General features: G+C 39.1%; 1 protein-coding gene across 3 annotated transcripts in view; it reads left to right on the forward strand.

Annotated features, from left to right (window-relative positions):
- Nucleotides 1–829: 829 nt before the first annotated feature.
- The window catches only part of LOC125106237 (inositol 1,4,5-triphosphate receptor associated 2-like), an 88,854-nt gene continuing 72,016 nt past the window's right edge, over nucleotides 830–17,667 (forward strand). For 2 of the 3 annotated variants that reach the window (XM_047739988.1, XM_047739989.1), the window contains exons 1-10: nucleotides 830–847; nucleotides 938–1,016; nucleotides 2,139–2,297; nucleotides 5,887–6,004; nucleotides 7,248–7,298; nucleotides 10,391–10,489; nucleotides 13,333–13,389; nucleotides 14,857–14,916; nucleotides 15,015–15,079; nucleotides 16,463–16,562. In XM_047739988.1, coding sequence (XP_047595944.1) covers nucleotides 943–1,016; nucleotides 2,139–2,297; nucleotides 5,887–6,004; nucleotides 7,248–7,298; nucleotides 10,391–10,489; nucleotides 13,333–13,389; nucleotides 14,857–14,916; nucleotides 15,015–15,079; nucleotides 16,463–16,562 — 783 coding nt within the window. In that variant the 5' untranslated portion in view covers nucleotides 830–847; nucleotides 938–942. The remainder of the gene's footprint in view (nucleotides 848–937; nucleotides 1,017–2,138; nucleotides 2,298–5,886; nucleotides 6,005–7,247; nucleotides 7,299–10,390; nucleotides 10,490–13,332; nucleotides 13,390–14,856; nucleotides 14,917–15,014; nucleotides 15,080–16,462; nucleotides 16,563–17,667) is intronic. The other variant, XM_047739991.1, reaches the window with a different exon arrangement.

Consider the following 17,667-nt stretch of genomic DNA (forward strand, 5'->3'; position numbering starts at 1 on the left):
GGCAGAGAGGCAGGCAGAGAGAGAGGAAGAAGCAGGCTCCCCTTTGAGCAAAGAGCCCGACGTGGGGCTCGATCCCAGGACCCTGGGATCATGACCTGAGCCAAAGGCAGAGGCTTTAACCCACTGAGCTACCCAGGTGCCCTCATTCCCAATTTTTAAGATTTTTAAATTTAAGAACTTAAATTTTAAAGTTTTAAGATTTTTAAAATTTGTTATCTCAGCAAATGTTTACTTATTACTCCAAACTATGTTGCCGTCCTAATCCCTTGAGGCCTCCCGTTGCCAACTATAGCTGCTGCACATCATTACCTTCCTGCTTCTGCAGGCACATTTTTTTTTCCAGATTAGATGAAAACGTTATGGGAAATAGAGGTAATGCCTTAAGCTTCTTTTCTATCACCCCATCTAAGCACGATGTTGAACTCCAAATAGTTGCTGAATGAATAGATAGTTTTAAGATTCAGAAAGAGGGGCACCTGGGTGCTCAGTGGTTTAAAGCCTCTGCCTTCGGCTCAGGTCATGATCCTAGGGTCCTGGGATGGAGCCCCACATTGGGCTCTCTGCTCAATAGGGAGCCTGCTCCCCCATCTCTCTGCCTGACTCTCTGCCTACTTGTGATCTCTGTCAAATAAGTTTTTTAAAATCTTAAAAAAAAAAAAAATCCAGAAAGATCTGAACAGAAAAGTTACAGAGCACATCTGAAAAATGAGCTGGGCTTTGTGCTGGTGTAGAATCCCAACTCAGTGGTTTTGTGTCTTTGATCGCCGGGACAGAATGAGAGGTGGATCAGGCGGCAGGATCGATGATTCCGTTTTTGAATAGGACAGCATAAAATCAAGTAGAGCAAGTATGTACGTGTTTCTTCCTGTTTGTTCTGCCGCTTTCTTGTGGTTTAGAGAAATGGATTATTCATAAAACACTCTTGTATGTGTTTCAGTTAAGATGACCACAGATAAAACAGAACCTACGTCACGGAGCTTCGAGGCTTTGAGTGGAGATTCGTCTAAAGGAGTCTTGTAAGCCTTCTTATTTGTATACGTGCTGCCAAAGCGAGCACATAAGCCTTCTTATTTGGAATGCTTTCTCAAGCACCTCTTATTTCTTTTTCTCATTTATTTTATAGGTCTGCGTGTCTTACTTATGATAAAGCCACTTAGCGTGTGTGCTTGTGTGTGGCTAACCAGTCTTTCATTTAACTATCTGTCTCAATTTGCATTAGAACAAATTTTACCAGGAGCATGATTTATATAAGACTAGTATTATATGAATTAACATTTCCTCACTAATAAAATCCTTCTCTCACATTAACTTCATGTGCTTTCCATGGAAAACAAGTTCCATCTGAGGTAGAATTATGACACTGACCTTAAGCACTTTGGGTGATTGTTTTTAAAGCACCTCTTTAATAAACTTATAGATATGAATGGGAAAAGTTGTTTTCCACTAGATGTGTATGAGTTTTAGATATCAAGAAGAGGAAATTCTGTCCCTCCCTTATTTTCTCTTTGCCCCTTTGGGTTTGTCCATGCAAAAAGGTGTGGTAGGAATGTGGACCCAAGCTGTGGGATAAAATGGCAAAATGGTAGAGAAGGCCTGGGACTCCATGAAACCCTCCATCTAGACTCTCAAAGGGACTGTGATCTAATGTCAGGGTTGAGAGCGACACAAACATTCACAGGCTATAGAAAATATTAGGAAAGATGAATACTAAACTGTGAACTACAGGCTGCAAACATAAGTGTCTAGGAATTGTTTCCTAGTTAAAGGCCTGTTAAAACGTGCCAAGATCCCTTGGCTGAAAGAGTAACAATGTGTCAATTCATTTCAGAATCTCTCATAACCCTGGCAGAAATGGAAACTTCATTGTAGTCAGAGGCGAGTGTTAGAAGCAAAGTGGAAAAGAATTAACAAAACTGTGGCACCTGACTTCACAGCTGGCAGATGCTGAATATTCGGCAATTTTGGAAAAATCTCTGCTACTGTAACAGTGCTTGAATAAATATTTATTGTATAAATGGACTACACTTACAAGGATGGAAAGGGATAAAATAGAAAGTCGCATGGTGATATATGCCTTATTTTGATTGGGAGGAATTGGAGATGTTGGAGATGATTCTCATTCATTCTTTCACCCACAGAGAGGTGTCTGATTTGATGACCTATGTAGCAGACCTGCATTCTAACAAGCAGAAATTGGAGGAGGAAAATAATAAGTTTAAATCAGCATTAGAAACCTTGGAGGACGCTAACTGCCAGTTATCAAAGGATTGTACTGAATTGCGCCATCAGATAAAAAGGTGAACCATTGAGAAGGGTAGAGTATGCTGGGAGCTTTCTCTTCTTTTCCCTTTTTTTTTTTTTTAAAAAGTCTGTTTTTTAAATTGGGTAATAGTGCACATGGTATAAAAATTTACCCTTTTAGAGTGTACAATTCAGTGTTTTTTAGTAGATTCACAAGGTTGTGCAGCCAGTTACATTGATCTAATTCATCACTCCAAAAAGGAAACACAGAGCTGTTAGCAGTCACTCCCCATTTCCCTCCCTCTCTGCCCCTGACAACCACTAATCTGTCTGTGGATTTGCCTGTTCTGGCCATTTCACAGAAATGGAACCGTACAATATGTGACCTTTGTGTCTGGTTTCTTTCACCTAGAGCAATGTTGTCAAGGTTCCATGTAGCATATGTGGAACAACTTCATTCCTTTTTGTGGCTGAATAGTGTTCTGTTGTATAGACGTACAGTTTTGTCTACCTATTCTTCAGAGAATGGATATTTGGGGGTATTATAATTTTTTGGCTATTATAAATACTGCTACTGTGAACATTTGTACACAAGTTTTTGTGTGAACATAGGCTTTTAGTTCTCCTAGGTATATTACCTAGACGTGAACTTGCTGTGTAGTGCCTTACTTTGAAGAACGGCCGAACTGTTTCCAAAGCAGCTGTACTGTTTTAGATTTTTGCCAGCAGTGTTTGTCAGTTCTTCTCTAGCAATGATATCCTTTATGTCATTCGAAGCAGTGCTGCCTATTTAAGACCAATATGCCTGTTGACCAACTGTGGATCTATCCAAAGCATTCTGGGGTTCAGCTGAACTCTTACTCCATGCAAATTCCCATGCTAAGTACCATTGACCCTTGAATAACAGATTTGATCTGTATTGGTCCACTTACATGTGAATTTTCTTCAATAAATACAGCACTGTACTGTAAATATATTTTTTCTTCCTTATGACTTTTTTTTAAAGATTTTACTTATTTATTTTTTTGACAGAGATCACAATTAGGCAGAGAGGCAGGCAGAGAGAGAGAGAGAGGAAGGGAAGCAGGCTCCCCGCTGAGCAGAGAGCCCGATGTGGGGCTCGATCCCAGGACCCTGGGATCATGACCCGAGCTGAAGGCAGAGGCTTTAACCCACTGAGCCACCCAGGTGCCCCTCCTTATGACTTTTTTTTTTTTTTTTTTTTTTTTTTGTCAGAGAGAGAGGGAGAAAGCAAGCACAGGTAGACAGAGTGGTAGGCAGAGGCAGAGGGAGAAGCAGGCTTCCTGCTGAGCAAGGAGCCTGATGCGGGACTAGATCCCAAGACGCCGGGATCATGACCTGAGCCGAAGGCAGCCGCTTAACCAACTGAGCCACCCAGGCGTCCCCCCTCCTTATGACTTTCTTAATGACATTTTATTTTCTCTAGCTTTATTGCAAAGATACAGTATATAATACACATAACATAGGAAATATGTGTTAATCAACTATTTGTGTTATTGGTAAGGCTTCTGGTCAACAATAAGCTATCAGTAGTTTAGTTTTTGGAGAATCAAAAATTACACATAGATATTTTGGGTGGGCTGGTGCACCAAATGCCATGTTGTTTAAAGGACAACTATGTTATGAGAGATTCATTGACAAGTCGGGTTTAAAATATGATTTTAGGGTACATGATAAGGATGTCAGATGATAAGAAAAGTTAGGACTTTAGCTTAAGATAAAAAAGGACAAAGGACCTGGGTGACATATAGTATCAAGTACTGATAAAATGAATTGTGAGGAGTTGCCTGAGCTTCAGGTAAAAAGCAACAAGTTTCTCACAAAGCCTGCAGTTACTGATGTAGGTGCTAAAATTTTGAACAGAAAAGTTCTAAGTTAACCTGGAAAGACAGTAGAGCATTCTGACCAAGGATTCTTTCCCTCATCATTTTTGGCCAGCCAGTCCAGCCTCCAAGCTTATCTTAAAATAAGTAAAAAGAACTGCTTACCTTAAGCTTTCTCCATTCCACAATAGGCTTATTTATTATTTGAAATATTCAAAATATTTAAAATATTTTTTAAAAATATCTGTGTCTTAGGTGAATCTATAACTTAGTTCAACTACACATCATCTTTCACCTGGATCCCTCAACAGCCTCCTGATTGGTCTCCCTGCCTTTCCAAAACTCGTGTCCCAGGGGCAGGAGTGCTCTTCCTAAATCCAGTCTGACCACATCATGCCCCTCCCTGCTTTAAACACTTCCATTGACCCCCTATCACCTTCAAGATGAAATTCAGTTTGCAGAGTCCTTCCTGATGGGGTTTCTGTTGCTTACCTCTACTCCTATTTTCCACTCTAGGCTCCCGCAATATCTAACTGCTTGCAGCCCCTCGGTGGGCTTCTGTTTGTTCTTTCTCCCCACTCCTCCTCACCTTCCCATTATCTGAGCTGCCTGCCTTTTACACAGTATCTACAGAACTTGGGTTCACTCTGGTCTTGGTTCTTTTTTTTAAAGATTTTATTTATTTATTTGACAGGCAGATCACAAGTAGGCAGAGAGGCAGGCAGAGAGAGAGGAGGAAGCAGGCTCCTTGCTGAGCAGAGAGCCCGATGTGGGGCTCCATCCCAGGACCCTGGGATCATGACCTGAGCCGAAGGCAGAGGCTTTAACCCACTGAGCCACCAGGTGCCCCTCTAGTCTTGGTTCTTATCACACTGTATTATAATTATGATTGTGTGCTTACCCTTTTAGTCTATAAATTCCAGGAAGTTAGAGTTCTCATGATTGGACACACTTTTGTCTTCTTCAGGGCCTAACATAATGCCTGGTACAAAGGTGGAGCTCCACGAACATTTGTTGAGTGATCAATGTAATTCCTGAGTGAGGAAAAAAATGGCACTTTCTTTGAGTTCCTGCTCGGAAAACAGTTTATAATCCAGTGGGAATACTAATAGGCAATTCAATGATATGGATTACCATAATTCATTTAATAGAGTTTTTTGCTGTTGGACATTTAGGTTGTTTGGGATTGTAAACAATGCTATAATAAACTTCTAAAGTAAAATACACAGACACTATTTGTAATGATTTGTTTGTTTAGTGGTCATCTCCTTCACTAATATTTAACTGTTACAAGGGCAAGGACTATGTCTTGCCCTACCATCATAGGCTTCTTTGTGGCATACAGCACCTGGAACATGGTATTATTTAATATTTGTAGAATTACATTACATTAATTACTAATGTAATTAATGTAATTACATTACATTATGTAAAAAATATTACATAACATTTATAGAATTACATTAACCAAATAGTATATCTTAATGGGAGGAGAGAACCATGTGATGAAAGCCAATGATGAATTTCAGAGGGAGACTCCAAATCTTTATCCTCAAGAATATGTTTGTTTCCTTCTATCTCTCTTCCCCCCGCTACCACACTTCCCCCAAATCTCTTCCTTTTCTAAGGACCATGAAAGATCACGGGTATATTTTTACTATTGTTGGCATCTGTTTAAGCCTTTAGTGGTTTTCAGCTTGGGTCCGAAAATAGTCCTTGGCTTTACTCTGTGTCTTTGACGGTTATATTTGAGGTTTTGCTCATTGCCTCCCCGCCCCCACCCCGCCGCCTCCCGCCACAGTGCCAACCAAGCTATTATAAGAACAAATCTGTTAGAAGAAGAGCTGGAGGAACTGAAAATTGGTATGAATGCTTCTGAAGAGCAGAAGACCGTGATTGTAGCCCAGAACAAACAATTAGTAAGTCATCCAAGTACTTTGAATTTGGCACATAGGTTACATAACTGAAATCCGAAATCTTTATTTGGAGGCAAAAATCAGAAGTCAGTGGGTTGATGAATGAATTGGTAATACCTTAGAAGAGCAAAGGCAAATAGGATAAACTGTTTTTCTTTTCAGCCAAGATTAAAATTCTTTACAAATTAGTCATATTCCAAGTGGTTTGTAAAGATCTAGAAGATCTCTGGAATGCTTCCTGGAGCTGAGAGGTGAATTCATAAATACCTGATACCAAAAGCCACTTGAATTTTCTTAAAAAAAAAAAAAAAAAAAAGTTCTCCACCACATTTTCACGTTCTCGGGTTTAAAAAAAAATCCATTATCTTAGTACTTATAGATTATTAAGGAGCTCCATAAATCAGTCCTTACACTAAATAAACACAGGCTTGAAATTTTTAGAGCAAATATTATTTAGACTAAGCTTTACTGCCAAAAAAAGTTTTTTAATTGAGAATGTTAAACTCTTATCTAGAGCCTTAGTAATAATCTTCCAAATCCTGATATATTCCAGCAGTATTCTAGCATTGCTAACAATGGTGGGGTCAGATGACAGTCATTCAGACTAGTTCTTTCTTAGATCTGTAAGGACCACGAGGCTGGGACTCCAGGCCTAAGGCATTCCCACAACCAACACAGATTAGTTTAGCTCTTGCCTCATTAGCACAATGTGCTACGCATGCTAGACTAGAGGGGACTAGACTCCTCAAGTGTCAGATGATTCATGTCTCTGAATGCAGTATAGGGAAGACTCAATTTGGGACCACAGAGGAACTTGCCTGTGGAGGAAATGTTGAGAAATGAGCGAGTAGCCACTCCTGTGAGTCAGACTGCCGGCATCCGGGTCCTGACTGCAATGGCTGAGTAACTTTGGGCAAACCACCTAATAGAGGAATTCATACTACCCGTGGTAAGCGGACAGTGGGAAAGTAGCAGGGAAAGAAGCCAGGCTATTCCTTTTTTGTTTTTCCTCTTTCCCTCCCTGTCAGATTGAGTCAAGGAGAAGAGTAAATTCTTAGAAATCCCAAGAAACTAGAAGCCAAAGGCTTAGCTTCATACTGAGAATATTCCCAGACTAAGCTCCCTTGTGTCATGTCAATACCATGTTTAAAGTTGATAAAGAGAAAGAATGTCAGTAGTCTTCGAGGTAGATATGTGATATTTTCATAAACTTCTAAATACTTTTTAATTCCTTCCTCTTAATCAGGAGACAGAAAACCGGGCTCTGATTCTTAAGATTCGGATTCTCCAAGAAGAGGTATGCTCAAATTGTTAAACACAGGTACAGATAAACATATGGAAATCATACAGGCGTGAGTTCTGACTCTGGATTAATTAGAAATCATGTGAATATTCCGGCTCCTATGAACCAAAGACCACGTTGCTTTTTCAAATTATAAGTAAAGAAGAGTGGATAGGACTTTCATGTCTGAAAAGAAGTGCATTCTTACCTTTGTAATTATCCATGAATGGGGTTTAAGAAATTCAGATTTAAGATAAAATGAAATTAACCTGTATAAATATAAATCAAGAAGGAAAATGTAGACATTATTAATTTTCCATTATTATTCTACTGCTGGGGAAAGTCTTGAGTCTTAAGACCCAGTCACTGGGTCTGAAAGTCTGACTTTGGAAAATCCAGTTATCTTTTTGGAGTTAATAATACCTATTCCCTACAGTTACTTTGGAGATTAAGATAATGCATATGAAACCATTTGGTGAATCATACTGTGCTTCATATGCATTAGGAAATATTAGTAAAATGTCCAAAAAAATAATTCTTTGCCTTAAGTTTTTTAAGCAACAGCATTAAAGCATTGAAGTAACAGGTAACAGAGCTACTTGTAAGCTACTATTTTGGAGGAAAATTCTAAGTACCTTTTTAATGTCAAGTTTATGTACAGTTTTTATTTGGGCTTTATATAAGTTTATCAAGGGTATTTATTAAGCTGTGATGAACAGTCTGTGATGGAGTGTATGAGGCAACTAGACATTAAAGAACTCTTACAGTGGGTTGGAAAGGAACAATTAAAAGATTGGCAAGAAACTCTGCATTAGAGTTAAACGTGGTGTAACAACAAGACCAGGTTTTCATGAAACTAGTGCCTTGCAGTTAAGGTCTCAGTGTAAGGTATTTTTCTCCTTGTATTTAAGATGATTGACTAGTGTCAAAACATTACACAGAACTGAGGTAGAAGGAGGAACATGTGGAACCGTTCACCATGAGAGAATTGCAACTCTTGACTTGCATTAGAAAAAGCACATAAATATCACTAATAGCCCTGCCTTTAGGGGATTAAAATCTGATGCACAGTGAAGAGTAACAGCACAATAGCTTGGATAGTTTCTTTCATTTATTGATTCATTCATTCAACACACAGTCAATTGGGAGACCTCCGTGAGCCAGGCGCTCTTCTAGATGTTGAGGATATAAGCTTATGTAGAAAGGCCCATGAGGAACTAGCGTGTTAGGTGGTGATTAGTGCTATGGAGGAAGGAAAAGCAGAAAACAGAATTGTGGGACAGTGCAATTTAAACTAGAGTGGTTAGGAAAAGTAGCCCTAGGAAGTTAATCATTTGATCAAAACAAAAGGAAGTTTATTAGTGAAGGAGCGTTCCAGGCAGAGGAAACTAAGCTGTAAGCCCTCAGGTTTAGCCTTCCTGCTCTTTCTGAGGGACAGTGAGGCTTGTGTGGCTGGACCAGAGGTGACAAGCATGAGAAGTAGAGCTTCAGGGAACCAGACTGACAGCATCTCATCTAGAGAGTGCACAGACTCTGGCTGTTTCCACTGACTGAGATGGGAGTCGTTGGACAGTTTTGAGCTGAGGAGAAATGTGATCTAATTTTTATTTTGACAAGATAACTCTGGCTGCTGCATTTAAAATCAACTGTAGTGGGGCAAGGGAAGAAGTGAGAGACCAATTACGAGCTCTTGTAATATGCAGGCATAAATTTACCGGGGGATGACTGAGGCAGTAAGTGTGGAGGTGGAAAGAAGTGTTAGATCAGCAAATGCTTTATAACTTACCCAAATGTATTTACAGTATGTTCTGGTGATATGGAAATACTCTTCTGATGGTTTCTAAGGTCTCCATGAGATCAAAGCAAAGTCATCAGCTGATAGTGAGGAAGTTGGAGGGAGTATTGAATGTTCCAGGAGAGAGGAGGGATGAAATGGGCCAGGAGTTGGTAAACTTTCTGTAAAGGATCTGATAGTAGATATTTTTAGGCTTGCCAGGCTAAAAGGCCTTTGTTGTAATCACTCACTTCTGCCATTGCCATATGAAAGCAGCCATAGACAATATGAAAAAAATCCGGCACGGTTGTGTTCTAATAAAACTTTATTTACAAACCAGGTGGTCAGCTAGAGTTGACATGTGGGGGTGGAGTAGGGTGGGGAAGTTGGTGTAATTTGCAATTCCCTAATTCAAGTCAGTGGCCACATGAGCGGACTAGGGTTGTGTGAAATGATCACCAGTCAACATTGAAGTTAAAAATTATGAATTGAATGTGTGACCTGTTGGTTCATTTGTATTTTTCTTTAACAATGTTTATCTGGAATGGTGCTGTCATGGAGTGGGTGGCAAGCAGAACTTAAGCAAATACTAAGAGGTAGGCAGAGGGGAAGCCAGGGAATGGGGGGGAAGTGGAAGAGAGGTATTATAATGATTGACCATGGAAGAATTTAAGCTGTAGGAAAGAGGGGACTGAGTTCACAGGAAGGGGGAAGGATAATGAGAGAGTGGTAGGACCAAAGCAGGCTTCAGTGGAGCCTGAAGGTTTGTTGGCTCTCAAAGAAGTAATCTGGAAAGATAAAGTGGCTGAAGAATGAGATGTTTGCAATTAAAATAATGGAGGGGTCACACTTGTTGAGAGTGACAAGTTTGAAGGTTAAGATGTGACTGCAGAGTGCATGGCCAAGAGGCCACGGATGATAAGAGGGGACTCCCAAGGGTATTCCTGGATGGTCATGATAAAAGGACCTTGTTACTTTTGGATAAAATCTAAAGTTTTGTTCCTTAGTTTATTTTTATTTATTTTTATTTATTTTTAAAGATTTTATTTATTTATTTGAGAGAGAGACAGTGAGAGAGAGCATGAGCTAGGAGAAGGTCAGAGGGAGAAGCAGACTCCCCATGGAGCTGGAAGCCTGATGTGGGACTCGATCCCGGGACTCCGAGATCATGACCTGAGCCGAAGGCAGTCGTCCAACCAACTGAGCCACCCAGGTGTCCCTGTTCCTTAGTTTAAAATAGATTGTGATGTTAATGATGAAAATACGACTTCCTAAAAAAAAATTTGTTCTTTTATTTTTCTATATCTAAGAATATTATCTTCTTTTCTGTCAGAATACTAAGAACATTATGGATATATATAAATTGGAAAAGAAGATTGAGGAATTGTCTAAAACTGAGACAGAGCATCAAGTAAGCAGTTCCCAAATGCTGGTAAAATATCTTCTTTTGTCAAACCAGTGTTACTTTATGAAGGCGTGTGTAACTCATTGACAAAATAACCTTTGATTATAAAGTTGAAATTTGTGTTCCTAAAGTGTCAGAATTCCAGTGTGTAAAACACTGTTTTTTTAATGTAATGGCTTTCCTGACATATAATACACATGCTATTGAATTAATCCACATAAAGTATGTAAGTCAGTGGTTTTATATGCAGCTATCACCAAAACCAATTTGAAAACCTTTTTAAAAAGATTTTATTTATTTGACAGACAGAGATCATAAGCAGGAAGAGAGGGAGGCAGAGAGAGAGAAGAGGAAGCAGGCTCCCTGTGGAGCAGAGATCCCAATGTGGGGCCTGGTCCCAGGACCCTGAGACCATGACCCGAGCCAAAGGCAGAGGCCCAAACCACTGAGCCACCCAGGTGCCCCAATTTTAAAACATTTTTATCATCCCAAAAGGAATACCTTTAGCAGTCATTCCCCATTCCCCACCAACCCTAGACAACCACTCCAGAGACTTTTTGTCTCTATAATACAGATTTCCTTATTCTGGACATTGCATATAAATGGAATCATATACACTATATGGTCTTTTGTGATTGGTTTCTCTCACTAAGCATAATGTTTTTCAAAGTTCATATTATAGCATGTATCAATACCTTATTTCCTTTTATTATTGAATAATATGCCATTGTATGGCTACACCACATTTTATTTATCAATTCACCGGTTGATGAGCATTAGAGCTGTATCTACTTTTTGACTGTTATGAATAATACTGCTATGAAATTTGTATATATGGTTTTGTGGCAATCTATATTTTCTTTTAAGTATATATTTAGGAGTGGAACTACGGGGTCATATGATAGCTCTATGTTTGACTTTTTTTTTTTTTTTTTTGAGAGAGTGTGCACATGTGAGTGGGGTGAGGGACAGAGGAAAATGGACAGAGAATCTTAAGCAGGCTTCATGCTTAATGAAGAGCCTGACAAGGACTTGACCCCACAACCCTTAGACCATGACCAGAGCCAAAATCAAGAGTCGGATGCTTAACTGACTGAGCCTCCAGGTGCCTTTTTAGGAGCTTCCACACTCTTCTGGTACCATTTTACCTTTCCACCAGCTATGCATGAAGATCCCTCCACATCCTTGCCAACACTTGTTACTATTTATTTTTTTTTATTACAGTGGCAATTTCTAATATAAGAGTATCTGATTTTGTAAATCCCTTAATCAGCAAAGATTCAGCTGTTATGACTTCTTAATGCAGAAAATGAGAATTTGGGGGAAGAAAAAAATCTACCCTTCATTGAATTAAGGGATGATAGCCTACAAAAATGATTTTTTAACCATATTGCATCTGAAAAGTCTATATTTAGTGTATATTTTTGTTATATATTCCATACATTCTTATTAGGAAACTAAAGAATATTAATAAATTTAGGAATTTTTGTCATACTTATTGTCTAATAGTTTCTTTGAGTAATACTTTTTGTTGTATGTGTGAAATGATGTCCTTAAATTTCATTTACGTATGTGGAGTTTTCAAGTTTCCTAGCAGATACCTAAGTTCCATGTGTATGCGTGTGTATACATATGCGTATATTAGGACATGTTTACATATCTCATAGTTTAGACATTCAAATTAATTTTATTCTAGGAATAACTCTTTCTGGAAAACAACTGCCATGAACAAGTAGTAGAAAGAGTCAGAAGACTTGGGTTCAAATCCTGTCCTCTCTACTTAAAATCTGTATGACCTCAAACAAGTAGTTAACCTCTCTAAAAGTCTCAATTATCTCATCTACTAAATGGCCGTGATATTTTCTACCTAATCCCAAAACTTGGTAGAAACTCAAATGAAATGATTATGTGAAAAAACCTTTAGAAGTATAAAGGGGTATCAAATATGTATGATTTTATGACTCTACTTCTGACTATGCTGATTATTTTTCTAGGTTTTCAATTCAACTATACACACACACACACACACACATGTAATTTTTAAAAAGATTTTATTTATTTGACGGAGAAGGAACACAAGCAGGGGGAGTAGGAGTGGGAAAAGCAGGCTCCCCGCTGAGCAGGGAGCCCGATGTGCGACTTGATCCTAGGACCCTGGGTCATGACCCAAGCCAAAGGCAGATGCTTAACTACTGAGCCATCCAGGCACCCTATATATAATATTTAGAAGCCTTTGCCAACAAGCTTGCTTTTGATTTGAATAAACTGATATATTCTAATATTTACTTTGCTAAAAAAAAAAACCACACATCTTGAACATTTTTAAGCTATGCTTTTTAAAGAGGAAGAGTATTTTTTTTTTCTTGCAATCTGGCTAATCAGATTTGGCAAGTCTAGGTTATATTGTTAGATAATCTGTGGGTTTCTGCAGTACTTGTTATCCAAGAGGGAGAGTCTTCTTATATGTTCACATGGACTCTGTGCTCATATCCTATCACACTTTCATTTTTGGAAAAAAAAATAAAATATTCAATTGGTCTTCTTGTTATATGAAGGGTAGAATTGTGGGACGAGCTCTTGGCTAGAGCTGAAGATTCATATTCTATCCTCAGGTCTGACCCATACTGTGTGTGACATTGGGCAAGTCTCCTAATAGTGCTGAGCTTTGATTTCCTCACTGGTAAAGTGAGGGCAACAACCTTGGCCTCTCCGGTTGTTGGGAGGCTGATGAGGAAGTTGTTCATAAAGTAGGAAATGCGTGCCCATTAAAGGTGCTTGAGAAACATGTCTCCCTATTGGAATAATTTCATGGCATTATATTTCACCAAAGCAATGTCTCAATGGCCTTCCCTAAATTTATCTCTTTTCAGATGCAGTTACATACATATGAGAACACTTTGCTTAATAAAGATGCAAGCTTGCGGAAGGTTGGTACCATTTATTCACAGGAAGTTCCATGGGATTTGCTAACTCTCCCTAAATCATAACAGATATGCATTTGAATAACTTCACCCCTATTAAAGTACCTGATCCTACTATCCTGTGGCAAGACTTTCCTTTATATAAGAACATTCACAAAAATGTTCTTCTGAGTGAAGAATACTGACTTCTTTGCCTTGGATAAGTTTTAACATATCCTCTCTAAATTCTGCTGGTATTCATCCATTTATGTAATAAATACTAGTATGCCAATTTATCAGTTACTGGCTAGGTATGGTGATGAGGTTTTAAGTCCTAATAACACAAATAAGTGCAGTCATTTATCTTAGGGAAAAAGAAGAATGTGTTCCCCAATTATTTTCTACCTAGTTTGATTGATTTGATAGGTAGGTAGGTAGATAGATAACATTCTCCTTTATCTTTATATTCTGTGATCATTGTCTATGTGATAACAAAATATTCTGGCTACAGAGATGCTGGTTATGGTGGCTTTAAGAGACATAGGAAGGACACAGTGTAAGTTAATAAACTTCCACATTCCAAGACAGGGAAGTAAATAAAAAGCCATGTTTCTCTTTTCCTTTCTCTGAATGTCATCAAGTTTCAAAGGAGTCATATGAATTGTGGACATGGATGAGGTTACTGAATGTTGTACTGACTTTCTTTGTCGTGAGTGTTCTTTGTCTCCATACAGTGATATTATGGTAGTGGTGGCTGCTCACCTCCTCCATAACTCAGGTTTTCCCACCACTTTGCATTTATGCCCAAAGTTTCTAAGGTATTGATTGAGCACTTCCCATTTGTCAGGTACCATGCTAGTCATGAGATAAAATTATAGGTCAGACATTGACCTACACACTGTGATTTTTACAGATTATCCCTTGAACTGGATAAAAATGGATGCCTTAATAATTCATTTGCAAGTAGACTAAATTTTTTCCTTAAATGCGTCATGATAATAAATACAATTTTGACTTGAACTTAAGAATTACCCTTCAGGGGCGCCTGAGTGGCTCAGTGGGTTAAGCCTCTGCCTTTGGCTCAGGTCGTGATCTCAGGGTTCTGAGATCGAGTCCCGCATTGGGCTCTCTGCTCAGCAGGGAGCCTGTTTCCCCCTCTCTCTCTGCCTGCCTCTCTGCCTACTTGTGATTTCTCTCTCTCTGTCAAATAAAAAAATAAAATCTTTAAAAAAGAATTACCCTTCAGAGTTTGATTTCATTGAACCAGACAAATACAAGCATGATGGCACAAGTTAGGTACAGCTGCCTTGCTGTTCCATACTTTCTGTGTGTTTTTAATCATAAACACAGACTGGCTTGGTTTTCAAATAATAATATTGGTAGAAGGTCTTACCATCTTTGGGCATTTATACTTCTTCTGTGGCTCTGATTAATAGTCTATATAATATGATTTGGTAGACTCATTTATTTACTCTTCTCTCTTTTACTTTTCAGAAGGATTTAAGTATAGAAGAACTTAAGTCAACCATCATAGAATATGGAACCATTATAGAGGTATACCATAATAATCTCAAAGTTTGTAAGGTGGGGTTGTTGAAATGTAAATCCCCCACTAAGTACAATATATAGCCTAATGTTGTATGTGATTGCAGAATTTACGAGGGGATAAAAACAAACTGACTCATGAGTTACAGCATTTGCAACAGGAACTTATTATGTAAGTAGAGCAACTTCTCACCAGCCTTCTCTCATGTATCTCCATCCCACATTATTGGCCTGCTGAGTTATATACGATTCTTTGAACACGCCACATTCTTTTCTTTTGTACTTTCATAAGTGATATTTTCTCTGCTTTTCTCTAATAGAACTCCTCAAGTTTTCTATGACTCTCCCTTGCTTTTCTCTTACCTTGAAATTAAGAAAACCTCTCCAGTGCATGCATGACATGCTGTTCCTATCTCTTAACACACATCACCTTATAATAGTTTGGTTTCGAATATGCAAAATACGGTAGCCCAGGTGTCTACAGAAGCCACACAGATCCCAAAGGGAGTAAAATCACTGGGGTAAGTCCACATACTTATGAGAGTGACAACTGAGAAAAATGAATTAGCCATATGAAGGCCGCCTAATCAAGAGTATAGGGACCCAGGGTGGCTCAGTCAGTTGGGCACGTGACTCTTGATTTCAGATCAGGTCATGATCTTGGAGTGTGGGTTCTAGCTCAGCAGGGAGTTACTTGATATTCTTTCCCTCTCCCTCTGCCCCACCCCCACTTGTGCATGCTCAATCACTCACACACTCTCTCAAATAAGTAAATCTTTAAAAAAATATATAGGGATGCCTGGGTGGCTCAGTCAGTTAAGTCACTGCCTTCAGCTCAGGTCATGATCCCAGGGTCCTGGGATCGAGTCCCACATCGGGCTCCTTGCTCGGCAGGGAGCCTGCTTCTCTCTCTGCCTCTGCCTACCACTCTGCCTGCTTGCGCTCTCTCTCTCTCTCTCTTACAGGTAAATAAATAAATAAAATCTTTAAAAAAAAAATATATATATATATATGGACCCAGTGTAGCTGTATCTTCTGATTTTTTTAAAGAAAAGCCAGAACTCTAGATTTTCAGTGAAGTTTTTAAATTTTTTTTTTTTAAGATTTTATTTATTTATCTGACAGAGAGAAATCACAAGTAGGCAGAGAGGCAGGCAGAGAGAGAGGAGGAAGCAGGCTCCCTGCTGAGCAGAGAGCCCGACGCGGGGCTCGATCCCAGGACCCTGAGATCATGACCTGAGCCGAAGGCAGCGGCTTAACCCACTGAGCCACCCAGGCGCCCCAGAAGTTTTTAAATTTTTAACTATTGGCTCCAGGTCTTCAAAAAAAAAAAAAAAAAAAAAAAGGCATAGCCTACTTGTTTGCAACCACATAGAGTCAGTCACTAATCTATGTAGCTCCTGGAGGACAGATTATCTGTCATTTCTCTCTCTTGCTGAGTATCTTCTACAAACCTTGGCACACATGAGGGCCTACTGTGTTTAGTGATTAACCCCATTTTGCTGACTTATAGTCCCATCTAACCAGACTAGACTATTGCTTTTGTTTTTTCAAGAAATGGGATCCAGTTGAATATTAGTGGAGAGTGTAATAGAATCATCTCTGAAGAAGAAAAATCTTTACATTGTGAACTCATTCTTGCTCAGTCTGCAGAGGTAGGTAATTATCATCAAATGGAATCAATGAGGCCACATGTAATAGCTCTCTATTAGGTGAAGGCCCAAGCTTGTTGACGAGTGCCTATGGCATTTTGAGGAATCTGTTGATTATTTCTAGAATCCAAGTCCAAGGTCTCTTAGCCTGGGGTGGGGGGGAGGGGGAAGACCTTTATCTTTTTCAAGTTATGGCTGAAAACCATAATGAGGATCAAGACTAAGGTTGAAGAAGATCATGTGTTCAGTGAGTCTGGACTTTAGAAATCTTTATATTCTTGATTTTAAGAGAAAGTACCTGTGCTGATCCCCAGCCTGGGGTCCAAAAGGTTACAATGGAGCCCCATGAACCATTTTTCAGCATTTTCCTAAACCTCCAAAGCAAATGTATCTGCCAAAAATAAAGATGCTTAGAAATAACATTAAATCTCTCTGCTCCAAAATGTAATTGTGGCAGCCCAATGTAATGGCATTGATTATTGCATTCTAAACAGAAAATAGAATTTCATGTTTTGGGTTAATTTTAAAATACAAGTGAATTATTACTTCAGTCTTTGTTAGGCAGAACCAGTTTTTTACAGCATGGGAGGAAATAATCAAAAGGCTTTGTGATAATGAAATGTTGGGGAGCCCCCCCAATACTTTATTTTCATGCCTTTGTGCTTTCCAACTTGTGCTTGTTATGTTAGGAAGTGCTTTATTAGCAAATTGCTTTCTTTTCACCATTTTGATGGGCTCTCCATGTGTGTGGACGATGGATATGTCCGAATGTCCTCCTCTTGACAGCTGTGATATAACCCTGAAAGGAGAGGAAAAATGTCTTTGGGGCAAATGCTGTTTGAATTTCTCCTGCCAAGGATGCTGGGGCAACATATGCTGCCTTCATCTAAAGCTGTCTCAGGCAGCCTTGGACATTCTGCTGAGGGCTATGCTTTCCTGACATTCTGTTTCAAATACTCATCATCTTACTGTGTTTTTGAAACCAAGCCAAACTGCCAGACTCAGTGCAATGATGGCAAATCTGCCACAGCAGTCCTCTGCGATAATAATGATGTCAAGATGCCAGCCTGTGAAGTTCTAAACTTCTAAACAGGGGTTAAGCAGCTGG

Source organism: Lutra lutra, chromosome 8, assembly GCF_902655055.1.
Source record: "Lutra lutra chromosome 8, mLutLut1.2, whole genome shotgun sequence".
In the NCBI taxonomy this organism is placed as follows: domain Eukaryota; kingdom Metazoa; phylum Chordata; class Mammalia; order Carnivora; family Mustelidae; genus Lutra; species Lutra lutra.